Source organism: Haliotis cracherodii, unplaced genomic scaffold (assembly GCF_022045235.1).
Source record: "Haliotis cracherodii isolate W230 unplaced genomic scaffold, xgHalCrac1.p SCAF_15, whole genome shotgun sequence".
Lineage (NCBI taxonomy): Eukaryota > Metazoa > Mollusca > Gastropoda > Lepetellida > Haliotidae > Haliotis > Haliotis cracherodii.
The window spans coordinates 31,546,138-31,561,942 of NW_027266270.1; the positions used below are offsets into that span (position 1 = coordinate 31,546,138).

At 41.6% G+C, this 15,805-nt stretch overlaps 1 protein-coding gene across 1 annotated transcript in view; it reads left to right on the plus strand.

The window, feature by feature from the left end:
* Window positions 1–11,806: 11,806 nt before the first annotated feature.
* The window catches only part of LOC139462516 (uncharacterized), a 54,262-nt gene continuing 50,263 nt past the window's right edge, over window positions 11,807–15,805 (plus strand). Inside the window, exon 1 of the mRNA XM_071244290.1 lies at window positions 11,807–11,935. Within this exon, the coding sequence (XP_071100391.1) occupies window positions 11,893–11,935 (43 nt within the window). The 5' untranslated portion in view covers window positions 11,807–11,892. The remainder of the gene's footprint in view (window positions 11,936–15,805) is intronic.

Genomic DNA, 15,805 nt, shown 5'->3' on the forward strand with positions numbered 1-15,805 from the left:
GCAAAACAAGATTGGGCATTCAAGCAATTCAAACGTTAGTCACTATACATATTCAACCCGTGAAGGTCCTGGTTAGAATAGGTCTTTAGCAACCCATGCTTGGCCATCTTCCCGAGGAAGGGCGTTAACTGACTGTAAAAGCCTTACTGGACTTTTATAGTCATTTAACGCCCTTGCCTCCGGAAGATGATGCTTGCCGTTAAGGGCGACTAACGGGATCGGGTAGTGAGGCTCGCTGACTTGGTTGATGCATGTCATCGTATTCCAATTGCTCATGATGTCAATCACTGGATTGTCTCATATAGCTGGAAGATTGCCCCCACGATTATGCGCGCCATTACGTAAAGAGGTATCGGGTATTGGTGAACACATTTTCAGTAATTCTCAATGTGCATTATATTTTTTGCTTCATGCTGATTGGCAAGTTGCGAAGAGGTCCATGTCAACGCATTGCAGCAAATAATTGAAAATGACGTCTCCCATTGTTCATGGCGTCAAAAACGATTTTATGCGAGATCATTCCAACAATAGACTAATAATCGAATAGTCCAGACAAAATAAGGTTTCACTTGGAACAATTCGGCACAGAATATATTTTTTACCACAATGCATTTCTACAAGGTCCCGAAAACAACACACTAAAAGTCCCAAGCAATCCTAGTTTGGGAAATATGTCTTATCTGCATAATCCAATATGACCACCAATTATCAATATATCTACTACTGAACGTTTTCGACTATTGACAAATCTGCAAAAATTCAAGATGGCCGACAAGTTTCCTAAATGTGAGTTTACACTGTTGAATATTTTAACTCAAAAACAGTGTACTTGGACTTATATACATATAACTTGGCACACTAACTCACTGAAGTATAGTTAACACTTTTAGATAGAAACTCCGTCACCAGAGCCCCCCGTTGGCCCCAAATTACAAGATGGCCGTAAAGAGTTTGATGGCTACATGTGGAATATCAATACACTGTTGGTCTCTGATGACATATTTGAATGATTTGAACTTCTACATGTGGAGTACTCAATTATTTGCACAAATCTAATATTACCCCCAAATATCAATATGTATCTCTTCTCTTACGTTCTCCATTACGTCAAGGCATGGATCGATGCTCATGATGTCAATCACTGGATTGTCTGGTCCAGACTCGATTATTTACAGACAGCCGTCATATAGCTGGAAGATTGCTAAGTGCGGCGTTAAACAACAAACAAAACGTCAAGGTAACCAAGCGGTAGTTGCGCCGCCATTTTGGAAGAGTGCGCTAGCCCTTCGAACTGTTGCAGACCCCGGGATAAGCGATTAATTTGCTTTCTCTAAGCGATTCGTGGCTTTCAACATGACGTCTCAATGTATTTTTTACATAGTTTCTTCATTTTCTCAGAAAGAAGACTATATATAGGTAATATTAAGAATCACCGGTCTACCTTCAGAATTCAGCAGCACAAAGTTTATAAAGACGTCACAGTACATATGTGAAAGATACACCGGCGACACATTACCTATGACGTCAGCCTAGCGACAGGGTTGCTGGGGCTATCGAGTGTGCATAAGCTCATCTCAAGTGATATATCAGTTATAGTATTTTCTACATGCAATGTTATTGAATAAGCTCAGCGATATTGTCAGTTTTCAATATTTGCTTACTAAATATAGCCTTCGACGGCGCAATCGCATTATACAGCAAGTGTCAGTTCATGAAAGCATTTAAAGGACGGGGCCGACGCTTCTCGAAGCGTGCAAATGAATACACTTGTCAGGGTATTCTTGTTAATCATAGGGTTTTCCAAATTGTAAGTAACGTCTTGTGGGATAATGTGTAGATATACAAAAAAAATATTTAAAAATTCTTCGAAAGAACCTTTCCTCTGCTGTGGAATCAAGCAAACTAGACTTGGTAAGTTTGATCTAGACTTGCCAAGGCTTTTATTAAAAAATAAAAATACGTAACATAATATAAATTTCCCAGTCATGGTGCAGGACCAGATAAAGTGGTGTGGCGTCGAAAATACTTAAGACGGTTACATAAGTACCGAGGCGACTATGCTTGTAAAAGGCGACTAACGGGATCGGGTGGTCAGGCTCGCTGACCTGGTTGATGAATGTCATCGTATCCCAATTACGTGGATCGATGCTCATAAACGTCAATCACTGGATTGTCTGGCCCAGACTCAATTATTTACAGACCGCCGTTATATAGCTGGAATATTGCTGAGTGCGGCGTTAAACAACAAACAAACATAAGTACCGCCTCTCCAAATTACCATGATATATACACAATATACACAAAATATACACGTAACTTACCACTGTGTGATAATGGCTAGGGGTGTCATCCACCCAAGTCACTTTCACTCGCTGCGTTTGCGCAGTACAGTAAACTGCGTTTATAACGAACACGCTTATAACGAACTGACGGATAAAACAAACTGGGTTTTTTGTCCCGACCATTGGCTGTACATACGTTGTATATATGTTTATAACGAACAACGGTTATAACGAACTAAAATTAATGGTCCCTTTAAATTCGTTTTAACCGTAATTTACTGTATTAGTGATTCAAGAGCCGAATCAGACGCGAGGCGTTAGTCGTCTCTCAGACCATAGAGAATCAATTAAAGAATGCCTCATCTCCAGAAATTAAGAATGGTCCTGGGCTCCATATTATTTTAAAAGTGTACTCGAATGAGCGTACCATCTCTTCAGTTGTTTGGTCTCATTGCGGTGTATGTATACATTAATTAATCATTATAATGCAACTATTTACAAATCATCAACACTGGGTTGGTTAGTTTATTGTTTAACGCCGCACTCAGCTTTATTCCAGCTATATAACTGCGGTCTGTAAATAATCGAGTCTGGACCAGACAATCCAGTGATTAATATCCTGAGCATCGATCTACGCAATTGGGATCGATGACATGCATCAACCAAGTCAGCGAGCCTGACCACCCGATCCCGTTAGTCGACTCTTACACAAGCAGAGTCGCCTTTTACGTCAAGCATGGGTTGCTGAAGACCTATTCTACCCCGGATCTTCACAGGTCCAACACTGGGGTCAGATGGGATTATTTCTTGAGCTTAGGTGATTTCGATGGCATATTTAGATAATTGGATGATGATACATTTTCAGAGATGATTCAAGACATTGAAGGTAATGAATTTTCCCTGTTACCATTAATTACACAATCACAAACATGAAGGAAGTAATTTGCTCAGGCTTCACAAAAGTACAAAAAAGTTTCCGAGGAAGAAAGAAACACATGTTTATCTAAACTTTTGAACTTTGGGTATGATAGTTAAAACTTGGATACACCCACTTAATTTTGTCATTATAATTACTCACTACAGATGCTGAATTAGTCTGTCTTACAGACCCTGATACAAATATATATCAAATACAGCCCATGCAATTCTATAATGTTTGGCAAGTCTGGATTACTGCAGTATCAGGAAATCTGAAAATGAAGAGTGTCAATGGGCTCCCTTTTTTATATTATTTATTAAGATAACTGAACAACTGTTTTTTTCTGTACGATATGTTTATTTCAGAGTCTAGATGTTAGTCTAATGCTGAATCTGAAAAGCGTTCTGAGACGGCCCCTGAACCCGGAAGTGCAGCCAGCGTCTCCGGAGCGCCCGACGTCAAAGCGTCAAATAATCGCTTCCCGTCTCCTCTGTTGTGGACGAGAATATCTTATACCGCAATACCACCTGGTGGGTTAAAAAACAATTCGACGTAAGACATTGGAAGATAAAGAATATATACACAAATCTAAAGTGCCTACGCAAAGTTAACGAGAGTTACCTCCCTTCCACCGTTGACACTAAAGGTTGATTGTGAATAACGAAGGTTTAGAATAACTTTTTCGTTGTAGACAACCTCCGTGATCTAGGGGGCAGAGCGTCTGCTCGGAGAGCGAAACCTCGTGGGTTCTATCCTAGCCGCGTCATACCTAAAGATGTTTAATGGTGGTACTTGTTGTTGCCCTGCCAACACGTCGCTATATAAACGCAGTAATCTTGAACGCGACGTTAAACCCCATTTTCACATCACCTCACCTTTCGTTGTAGCTCAATGATTTCTTTATTGCAGCAGGCAGATATGTAGGTATTTTAAGAGAACCGTCATAGACTTTGCAGGATTTGTGAAAATGGTTGGTTTGAAGATGAATATCACTTAATATGTGTAGGTCCAGTGCACGGTGATTAAAGAGAAACATATCTAAATAACTATTTCTACCACAGTTCAAATTTGTAAATTAAAGACGTCTTATTAAACAGTCTTATTAAAGTTTAAAACCATACTCGCTCACTCTAGTTTTTAAGGTGAGGTGAGGTGAGGTGAAATTGGGTTTAACGTCACGTCCAAGATGATTGCACTTATATAGCGACGTGCATGCACGTACGTGTATGTGTGTGTGTGTGTGTGTGTGTGTGTGTGTGTGGCTACTTGTACTAGTCCGAATTGATGCGATTTATAGTCCTAGCTCACTGAGATACCATGCCGCAGTTTAACATGAATACCCCACTCAGACACAGTATATTGACTCCGAGCCGACAAGTCTTTGTTTTAGCCCCTTAATGCCGAGCGCCAGACAGGGTAACAACAAGTACCATCTTTTAACGTCTCTTTGTATGACACGGCCGGGGATCGGACCCCGGACCTTCCGCTCTACGGGCGGACGCTCTACCACAAGACCACGGAGGCGGTCGATATGTATGTCAGTTTATCATGCTATTGTAGTAGCGGGCGAGGTTCCGGTTTGGGCAGCAAAACGCAGAACAAGCTACTGGGGTGTGAGTTGACAGCTGGACTATTTCATGTGCAATGCACATACGCTAGTTGATTCTAACTCTGCAAATATGCATAAAAATACAATGAAAGTATCTAATATACACAAAGAAAAAGGTTAAGCACACCCATATTTCTGAACCATGACAAATGTCAAAAATCATGCCATGGGATGACTGACCACAGGAGTTCGGCGATACCAATGTCATCGGATAGAACAAACATTTGACAACAAATAAAGAAGATATTGGTCAGTTGTGATTGAAATTTACTGACAAAAACATCATGGTAACACAAGTCTGTTTTTTACCTTAAACAATACCTAAAAAATGTATGGAGATGCAGGATTAAGTAAACGAGTTACGTTTGATGTTTCATGTGAAAATGTTCCTTAATGTCTCTACTTGACATGACGCGTGAAACATATCAGTAGCGGGTATAACCGCCACGTGCCCGGATGACGCATTCCACTCTACGTCTCATGCCTTCAGTCAGACGTTGGATCTGTTACAACAACCACTCCTGATGCAATGCTGCTCCAACTGGCGTAAATGTACAGGAGGATCTCGTGCCTGTATGCGCCGCCCCAGAATATTCCAAACATGTTCAAGGGTGTTCAAACCTGGGCCCATTGCTGGCCAGGGTAGAGTCGTTATTGCATTGGCCGTCGTGTTATCCACGACTGCATGCGAACGATGAGGCACGGCATTGTCATCCATGCACTGAGGTCGAGTAGCAAGAGGGGGTTGTCAAAATGAGGAACGACGACTGGCCCCAAAACGTTCCGGATGTACTGAGCCCTGTTAAGTTGCCCCTTATGGTGACCAAATCCAACCTGCAATCATGAGAGATACACCCCAAACCATTACCGAGCCCCCGCCGTATGCAATAGTCGGTTTAATGTTCCTGGGGGTGTAGGCCGTGTTCCCTGCCTCCAAACTCTCGTTCTTCCATCAGTGACGTGGAACAGAAAGCGACTTTCGTCTGACCAATGGATCCGTCTCCAAGTTCTCAGATTCCAGTTCTGTCGCGCAATACACAATGCTAAGCGAGGAGCTTTGTGGTGATCTCTCAACAAGGGACGCTTTATGACTCGTCTTGCCCTCAGTCCTGCTGCTTTCAGCCGGTTCCTGACGGTCCTGGTGCTGAAACGACGATTGGGTAACCACAGCTGTTTCAGACGAGTAAAAAGGGTTCTCGGTGTATGAGACGAAGAAGGTCCTTGTCTTCGTGATGTGTCGTCACAGGAGGCTTCCGGCTCTGGGACGGTCCTGTACATCACCGGTCTGAGCATGTTTCTCGACTAAACGGCTTACGACAATGTGATGATAACCCATATTCCGACCAGTGGCATTACAAGACATTCCTGCGTTATGCATGCCGCTTATTTGCCATCTTGTGGCGTTTGATAATCGCCTCGTGCCATGGTCACACAATGTCATGGAATAACTGTTTAATACCGAGCTTAAGAAAGCAATTTAATGTTTGTATATACTGCTTTTAGAGATACTCGAGGGTAGTATGCTGCACGGGCATACCATGCATGGCACGTGAGCTTTCGTCGCGCATGACTGATTACACCATTTCGAGAAAACAATTCTTCCCATAATTATATCTTTCATAACTGTTACAAACATTTGGACCAAACAATAATGACATATATTAGGGTGTGCTTAACCTTTTTCTTTGTGTATAGATGAAATACAACAAACATATCACATAGTATCAACACACCAATGCATAAACTACATTTAGATTCACGGCTCGTCCGATTTAATATGCTATGCATACTATAAATATTATTTATACTTGATATTATACATTAATGTATCGCACATGCAGAGCAGTAGACCCGTGAAGATTCCGGGGTAGAATAGGTCTTCATCAACCCATGCTTGCCGTAAAAGGTGACTATGCTTGTCGTAAAAGGCGACTAACGGGATCGGGTGGTCAGGCTCGCTGACTTGGTTGATGCATGTCATCGATCCCAACTGCGTGGACTGATGCTCATGATATCAAACACTTGATTGTCTGGTCCAGACTTGATTATTTACAGACCGCAGTCATATAGCTGGAATATTGCTGAGTGCGGCGTTAAGCAACAAACCAACCAACCAACCAAAGCAGAGCAGTAGTTACAGTTAAACTTGTGGTTTTAAGCCAAATTACAACTTAAAATACTTAAGACGGTTACATAAGTACCGCCTCTACAAATTGTCATGATATAAACACAATATACACAAAATATACACGTAACTTACCACTGTGTGAAAATGAGCGGGCAACTATGTTTATGATGGTCAAGGCACAGGCATTGCCATGTTCTAGAAAATTGAAACATTAAGGCCGCATAAGAGTGAGTGAGTATGGTTTTACGCCGCTTTTAGCAATATTTCAGCAATATCACGGCGGGGGACACCAGAAATGGGCTTCACACATTGTACCCATGTCGGGAATCGAACCCGGGTCTTCGGCGTGACGAGCGAACGCTTTCACCACTAGGCTACCCGACCTTCCCAGGCCGCATTAGAAATAGGAAATAGCCAATTAAGTTAAGAGCAGATAAAATTACCTTTTCATACGTGTCCATTCAATCATAATCTACATACATATACATACTGCATTCACAAATGAAGTTAGATGGTATTTAAGCAATGATTAATAGTTCAAATTGATTACAGATTTGGTTTAGATTTAACTGAAGCGTTTAACGAATTAAGGTATACCAGCTGCACGGTTGGTAGAATATCTGAAGATATCAAGATACATAAACGTTCATGTAGTATTGAGTTATGGGGATTCTACGTGGTTTTCCCGCGCGTTAACTGGTTAGATACAAATGTTCGTGTAAAGACGTGCATATTTCTGCTATTTTCTGCTATCTGCATACGATGTCACGCATGCGTGCGATCAAATGACCGAATCTGACCACCCATCCAAGTGGGTCGCCTACTCGCAATGAATAGAGTTCTGTGGACCTATTCTAACCTGGGTCACCTCGGAGTTCAACTCAACAACAATTTCCTCACTACATATTTCTGAACAACAATGTATTTCCCTGATGTGTTTATTTCTTAGAATGTCGAACAAATGGTACCGGGACACGCGGCAGCTATTTTTCACAGAAAGTATTTAATAATTCACAGTACTTTTTTCAGTTTGACGTTAATTGATGAAGTGGGGTTTTTTTGGTGTGTGTATGAATGCGTGACTGCGGTGTTTCTGTTTGGACGTGCGTGCGTGTTTGTGCGTGTGTGTTTGTGCGTGTCGTATTAGAAATATCTCTCTCTCTCTCTCTTGTCTTAGAAATCAATCAATCTCTCTCCCCCCCTCTCTCTCTCTCTCTCGCTCCCTCCCTCTCTCTCTCTCGCTCCCTCCCTCTCTCTCTTGCTCTCTCTCCCTCTCCCTCCCTCTCTCTCTCCCTCTCCCTCTCTCTCGCTCTCTGACCCTCTCCCTCCCTCTCTCTCTCGCTCTCACCATCTCCCTCCCTCCCTCTCTCTCTTTCTCCCTCTCTCTCTCTCTCTCTCTCTCTCTCTCCAGCTACGTATCCCTGTGGCCCATGTCTGGTCACGGACGGAGCCCAGTTGTTCACCTGTCCGGTCAGATTCCACATCTGTGTGGATAGGATCATTGACACCACAGCTCCATAACGATCTGTCCGGCGCAGCCATCACGCATAGCCAGTTCGTGCAGTTGGCGATGCACACGTGGCAAGCATTACTTGGCCTTAACACGAAGCCGTCCATGTTGATTGTGATTAGCGCTTCTGTATGAGTGAGTGAACGCGCTGTTTCAATGCAATAAAAGTAAACTAAGCTGTCAACACGTGGATCAGCTTATTGGGGATTATGTAACAGTATCTGCACGTGCATATTGCCGTTATATATTGTGACAGCTGCCCTGGCTGACTAAAACTTTTATCGTGCAATATGATATATGTACATTCATATCTATAAGTGTGTGTTGCGTGTCATATGACTGATCTATGCATGTAGCTCTATATATAGGCGTATGAAAAGTGAGAGAACTAATATGAGGCTTGACTGGTTATATGGCTGGTATGTACTGGAAATGGATCACTGATGCGCAGGTCCTCCTCTCTGAGGGGGGGCAAGGGGGGCCCAGTCGTCTAAGGCGCCGCGATTCGCTGTGCAGAGTTGCCTCTCCTGGGCACGCTATGATTGTTGGTTCGAATCCCGGTCAGCCACGATTATGTTTCTAGGTTTGTCAGCACCATACCCGTGTTCGTGGGTTTCACCGAAGTGCTAAGCGTCTGAGATCTGCATCACTTCGGGCTTTCCTCCCACATTAAGCTGACACGCCGCAATATAACCGGAATACTGTTAAAAGCGGCGTTAAACCCAACTCACTCACTCACTCCTCTCTGAGCATGTCTGACCATCCGATCCATTTGAACGCCTCTTATAACCAGCATAGGTTACCATGGTTACTGGGGGTCTTATCATGCTCAGACAGAGACAATTACTGATGATGCTAATTAACATAGCCATGTAAATTGGAAGAAAAAAACCCAAATCCAATAGCCTGAATAACTTTGATCCTGTCAGGGATAACTGATATTGTAATAGTGGCAGGTATATAACATATATATTGTATATTGCTACATAATAATGTTTTCAGCTGGCTATTTTGCCAGTGTGACCACGATATTGAAATGTTCGCATATAACTTGTGGAACAGTTTAATTACAATCTTGCAACATTAGTACAATGATAGTGTAGAGCTTTGGGTGGTTTTAACACACAACACGCGTCGAAATAAAAAAAATGATTTGAAACTGACTTGGAAAAATGTAATAAATTATAATCGCCGCGTGTCTGCATGTGCGTGCGTGCGAGCGTCCGTGCGTGTTCGTGTGTCAAGCTACATAACATCGGTCTTTAAATAAGCGAGTCAGGACGCCGCCAGGGTTCGTTGCCACGCCATCAACCAATTCACCAAGCCTATTATTATCGTTCTGCATATATACTGTCTCTGGTCCGAGTGAACCCGCTGGTGCACGGGTCAGCGTGCAGTTCACGTAGCTGTACACGAACAATAATAATTTTATGGACCCGTGTATACTCTCTCTCTCTCTCTCTCTCTCTCTCTCTCTCTCTCTCTCTCTCTCTCTCTCTCTCTCTCTCTGTGTGTGTGTACAGCTACGTATTCCTGGTGGCCCATGTCTGTTCACGGACGGAGCCCAGTTGTTCACCTGTCCGGTCAGATTCCACATCTCTCTCTAACCTTAGAAGTCTGTCTCTCTCATCTTAGAAATATATCTCTCTGTATAATCTTAGAAATCTCTCTCTCTAACCTTAGAAATCTCTCTCCCTCTCTCTCTAACCTTAGAAATCTCTCTCTCTCTCATCTTAGAAATATATCTCTGTATAATCTTAGAAATTTCTCTCTCTCTAACCTTAGAAATCTCTCTCTCTCTCTCTCTCTCTCTCTCTCTCTCTCTCTCTCTCTCTCTCATCTTAGAAATATATCTCAGGACACCGTTCTCTGTAATCCCCTTCCCAGAATACCACATGGTAGGTCATTTAATGGTTTAATGTGTACGTGTCACTAATAATGGATGAGGAGGGTTTCATAGCTATATGTCGGCGGGTGGCACTAGATATATGAGCTTCACGCACTGTGACCTTGCATGAATCGAAGTCTTTAGTGTAACATACACAATCTCTATGGTATGCAACCACTCCAGGTGACTATCATGTTTGGAATGAATAGAACTGACCATACAAAATCGACTCCTGTTTTTCTCAAATTGGTGGTTGAATATGTATCTATCTGAAAAGGTAAAATTGATATCGCACATGAGTGATACAAGACATAATGGCGGTCCTACGTTTAGTCTACATTTCAGCCAGAAGGATCAGTATAAACATAACATAACACATAATATATGGAACATTAGCCGTCCTGCACTACTCGTGAAAATATGAACTATTTATTCATGTCTTGGTTAATCTAAAGAAACGTGACCCGTCTATTCACCGTGACCTCACTGGGGAGTTCTTGTCATGACTTAGCAAACTAGCTGTGATTTTATGCTACTTCCCTGATGCATAATCTTGAACGCGACGTTAACCCTCATTTCCAACCAACCAACCACCACCAGCACCCCCACACGCATACCACCATCGATACCCCCCCCCCCCCCCCCCCACCACCCCCACCCCCCCACGAGAGATGTTTGTTTGGTGTTTAACGCCGCACTCAGCAATTTCCCAGCTATGTCTCGTCAGTCTTTAAATAATCGAATGGTGAACGGGACAATCCAGTGACTGACATCATGAGCACCGATCTACGCTAATGGAATACTATGACCTGCCGATCCATTTAGTTTACCAAATACTAGTATATAAGATGACATGTTTAGTATAAAAAAATATCATAATCTGTATTCATCAAGTTTCTATTTATAACTCATACTAATGTATTACTGGGAATTTCTTGTCATCTTCTCCCACACAAAACTTGAAACTGACGGACGATTTGTTAAAAATAGCATAATTCTAAAAAAAACAAATACTGTATTTATATTTTCTGAAGGATACACTAAGTTGTATAATGTCAGGAAGAATGAGTTGTTAGCTATTTTTAACATTTTTTCATCCAAAACTATTTACAAAACTATTTATACATCTCATTTAATTTGGGACCGCACCCTTTGAAATTTCTGGAACTAGTACCTTCTTACGATCGCTCAGAAGAGTAACAAGTCCGCAATATAAGTAGAAATTGCGTACTTTGAGGTATTTCCTAAGCATGCGTGAATTACTCATGCTAAGTAAAAACATACATTGCAGATCATTCTATGTATAACATGAATTGTTCATGGACCAAAACAACTTTACTTATCGTGAAATATTTACAAGATGACACCTAATAAATCTGATCTCTTAATGATCGTGTTTTTCAATGGACTGGGAAATACACGAAGTTTGTCGGTGGCTCACGAAGATGGTCATGTGACCGCCGACTTCCTGTAAGAAGGCAGCCATGTCGAGAGAACCAGGCCAATATTCCGACATTGAGTCGGAATAGGTCCCTTAATAAACCTCGCCTGGAAGTATGACAGAAGCAGAAAGTACCCCGATTGTTATTAATTCTGAAGGTACGTATATTTTTGACCAGCCACGTTTGAAACGCTCGAAAATGGCCAATTATATTGAGTGTTGTGTGTGTGTTTTCATTATCGCGAGCTATTCCCCGAGTCGAGTCACGACTTCTCGGGAATGAAGGACTGACTACGCACTCGCGAAAAGAAAATGTCTCAATGATTGGAGTTTGTGTTGTATTGCTTTAGATTTTAATAACTTGATTCTTGAATTTTCAATTAAAGGCACGTGAGCAGGAAGAGTGATTGTTTAGTGTTGGGTCTCAAGTTTCTCGGTGTTGACATTGTTGACAAATTAAGGAAGTGATCCTACAGTATACTGATACGAAGAGGCGCTGTCAAAGTGGTCGAGGGCACACCCATTTCGTCTGATCTTCAGAATGACTGTGCGAAAAGACAAATATGACACTGTATCACATGCAAACAATCGGATTTGATTATGAACATGATAGTCACCTATCTACAGTCTCATACCCTACAACATGGATACTGAATGTTTATATGGTTGGAACAACATCTCAGAAATATGTGAATCATATTTGATAGTGTTGATGATTATTAAAATAATTTTGACACAGATTAAGAAAAATTGTGTATGTTGTATATGACTGGCCTACATATGGTGGCATACACAATATATCCGATGATATGAGTGATGTATTGATCTGTATCATGCATGGTATTCAGTTATCCATTGTCCACTCTGCATGTTGTGGAGTATGGATAACTGAATACCATACATGGTACAGATCAATATATCACATATATATATCTGTTGGGGATTAAGGGGAAGGTCACACACCCAGCCACCTATGCGACCAAATGGATCAGGTGATCAGATTCAATGAGTTGCATGTCATTGTATCCCAACAGAGTGGGTCGTTGCTCACGGTATCAATCACTAGATTGTCTGGTCCACACAATTATTTATAGGCCATGTTATAAATGGAATACTGCTGGGTGCAGCGTTATTAAACAACAAACAAACAAGTTGTATATTTGGAAATACTTTGTCCACTTGGTGTAAAGGTACATTGTTCTACTTGTTACAGTAACCAGTGGTGACAGGGACAACATTGTAAATCCTTGTGTTACAGTTAATTGTCAGCTTGCAACATCAGCAGATGTTCAGTGTTACATATACAGTGTTCCCTTGTTATTGCGCCCTTCAATATAGCGCTAACTGGGTTATAGCGCGCAGTTAAGTATGGCTCCCAAAATTTACTAACATTTTCAATAAACTCAAGTTTTCCAATGACACAATGTTTTCCCCCTTCTCAGAAAACATTATCAGCTGATCACCGCGATCGCGTAACACCGGAAATACCAGTCAACAAATCCAAACTGAAGTACGCAATTTAATCCTATAATAATGTATTAGGCTTATTATATATTTTGTTTATGGAATGAGAAAGTTTCACTGGGATGAGTAATAGTTGGAAAGATGTTTTGTTTGTGTGTTGTTTAACGCCACACTCAGCAGTATTCCAGCTATATGACAGCAGTCTGTAAATAATCAAGTCTGTACCAGACAATCCAGTGATTGACATCATGAGCATCGATCTACACAATTGGGATAGGATGGCATGCTTCAACCAAGTCAGCGAGCCTGACCACCCAATCCCGTTAGTCACCTTTTACGGCAAGCATGGTTGCTGAAGACCTATTCTACCCAGGATCTTCAAGATGTAACCAGACTTTTACAAGAAACTTTATGCGTACGTATAAAATACATAAATAAGTGTGAAAATATTATTCAATACACTCCTTACCGTAAATTATTACACTAAACATGTTAATGTTATTCAGCAACAATTATAAGAGGGAGACACGCTCTGTCCTAGACTGGTTTACCTGCCCTAGAGTGCTTGGGCTCCTTGTCTGGAGCCGCTAGGAGACAAGGCGACTATGCTTGTCATAAGAGGTGACTAACCGGATTGGGTGGTCAGGCTTGCTGACATGGTTGATGCATGTCATCGTATCCCGATTGCTTGGACGTCAGTCACTGGATTGTCTGGTCCAGACTTGATTCTTTACAGACCACCTTCATATGGCTGGAATATTGCTGAGTGCGGAAAAGGGCCGGGTACCAATCTAGCTCTATCCAACCTATTTCCCCATACAGCATTTCACTGCAGTGAAGCATGTAGAATTACTAGACAGGGATAGGCCTACTCCATATAGCTATGCAGGATACATTGACACATTTTTATGTAGCGATGTCTGCCTGTCGAGAGAGACGCGGACAGTCCTATATTGCAAAAATATCCATGTTGGAAACGTTGACCCATATTCGTGTATTGAGGTCTGACTGTCGAGAGGGACAAACATTGATGCATTTTCATATAGCGATGTCTGCCTGTCGAGAGAGACAGGGACAGTCCTGTATTGCATATATATCTATGATTGAAACATTGACACATTTTCATGAAGCGATGTCTGTCTGTCGAGAGAGACGGGGACAGTCCAATATTGCATATATATCTATGATGGAAACACTGACACATTTTCTTGTAGCGATGTCTGCCTGTCGAGAGAGACATGGCGACAGACCTATATTGACCAAATATCTATGTTGGAAACGTTGACTCATTTTCGTGTATTGAGGTCTGACTGTCAAGAGGGATGGGACAGACCTATATAGCATATCGCTATGTGGGAATCATAGTTCATGGTTAAAAATAACAAGCACACTCACAACCTTGTGGGTTTCAATTTTGACAATATCTGCATGTCTCCACAGATCTACTTCATTATGATATTACAACAATGTAGCTATTACCATGTAAAGATTAATTTTGAAAAAATATGAATAACTTTACCACTGTAGATATATCAATGTCAACAGTGTCATGTTTTCCATGATGATTGTATCAACTTAATAACCCATATTCCTTCAAATAAATAACATATGCTTCAGGAAGTCATTGTTGTGAAAACATAATCGATTTTGTTTTCGGAACATGTTTGTTTTCTACTTTTGTTTAACATAATTTTTTATACTGAAATGTGCCATATTCTCATTCCTGATTTCGAAGGTACCACCTGCAAATAACAATTTGACGTGCGCTTTTAGACATTATATGTACTTGCATTAATAGGTAGGTATGCTACAAAATTTCTTTGCGCCGTGTTGATCCTCTGCATCAAATTTATCTTGTATACATATTTATTCATAAGCTCTGCCTTGTCATCCCGAAGACCTGGATTTGGTGCCCCCCCATTGTTACAATGTGCGGAGCCCATTTCTGCTATCCCTTGCCATTTTAATTCTTGGAATATTGGTTAAAGCGGAGCAATGCCATACTTACTCACTCACTCCCTCACTTAAATGTAAGGGGCACAGAGGCCCAGTCATCTAAGGCGCTGCAATTCGCGGTGCAGAGTTGCGTCCCTTGGGCACGTCAGAAACCTATGATTGTGGGTTCGAATCTCGGTTCGCCCTGATTATGTTTCTAGGTTTGTCAGCACCATACCCGTGCTCTTGGGTTTCACCGAAGTGGTAAACGTCCGAGACCTGCATCACTTCAGGCTTTCCTCCCACATTAAGCTGACTAGCTGCTATATAACTGGAATACTGTTAAAGGTGGCGTTAATCCCAACTCATTCACTCCCTCACTTAAATGTAATCTGACCACAAGTGCTACTGGTGAACTATATGTAATTGTCTTAAAATATTGGTGAAATTAACCAAATATGATATTGTGGGGTTGCCAGGTTAGAAAAGGTTTCCAACAACCTATTTTGTTTTGTTTTTTGGTTTGGGGAGGGGGCAACTTAGTGGGTCAGGTGGTCAGACCTAGTGACTTGGTTGTGTGCATGTCATTGTGCCCACCGACATGTATCATTGCTCATCATAGCAACCAC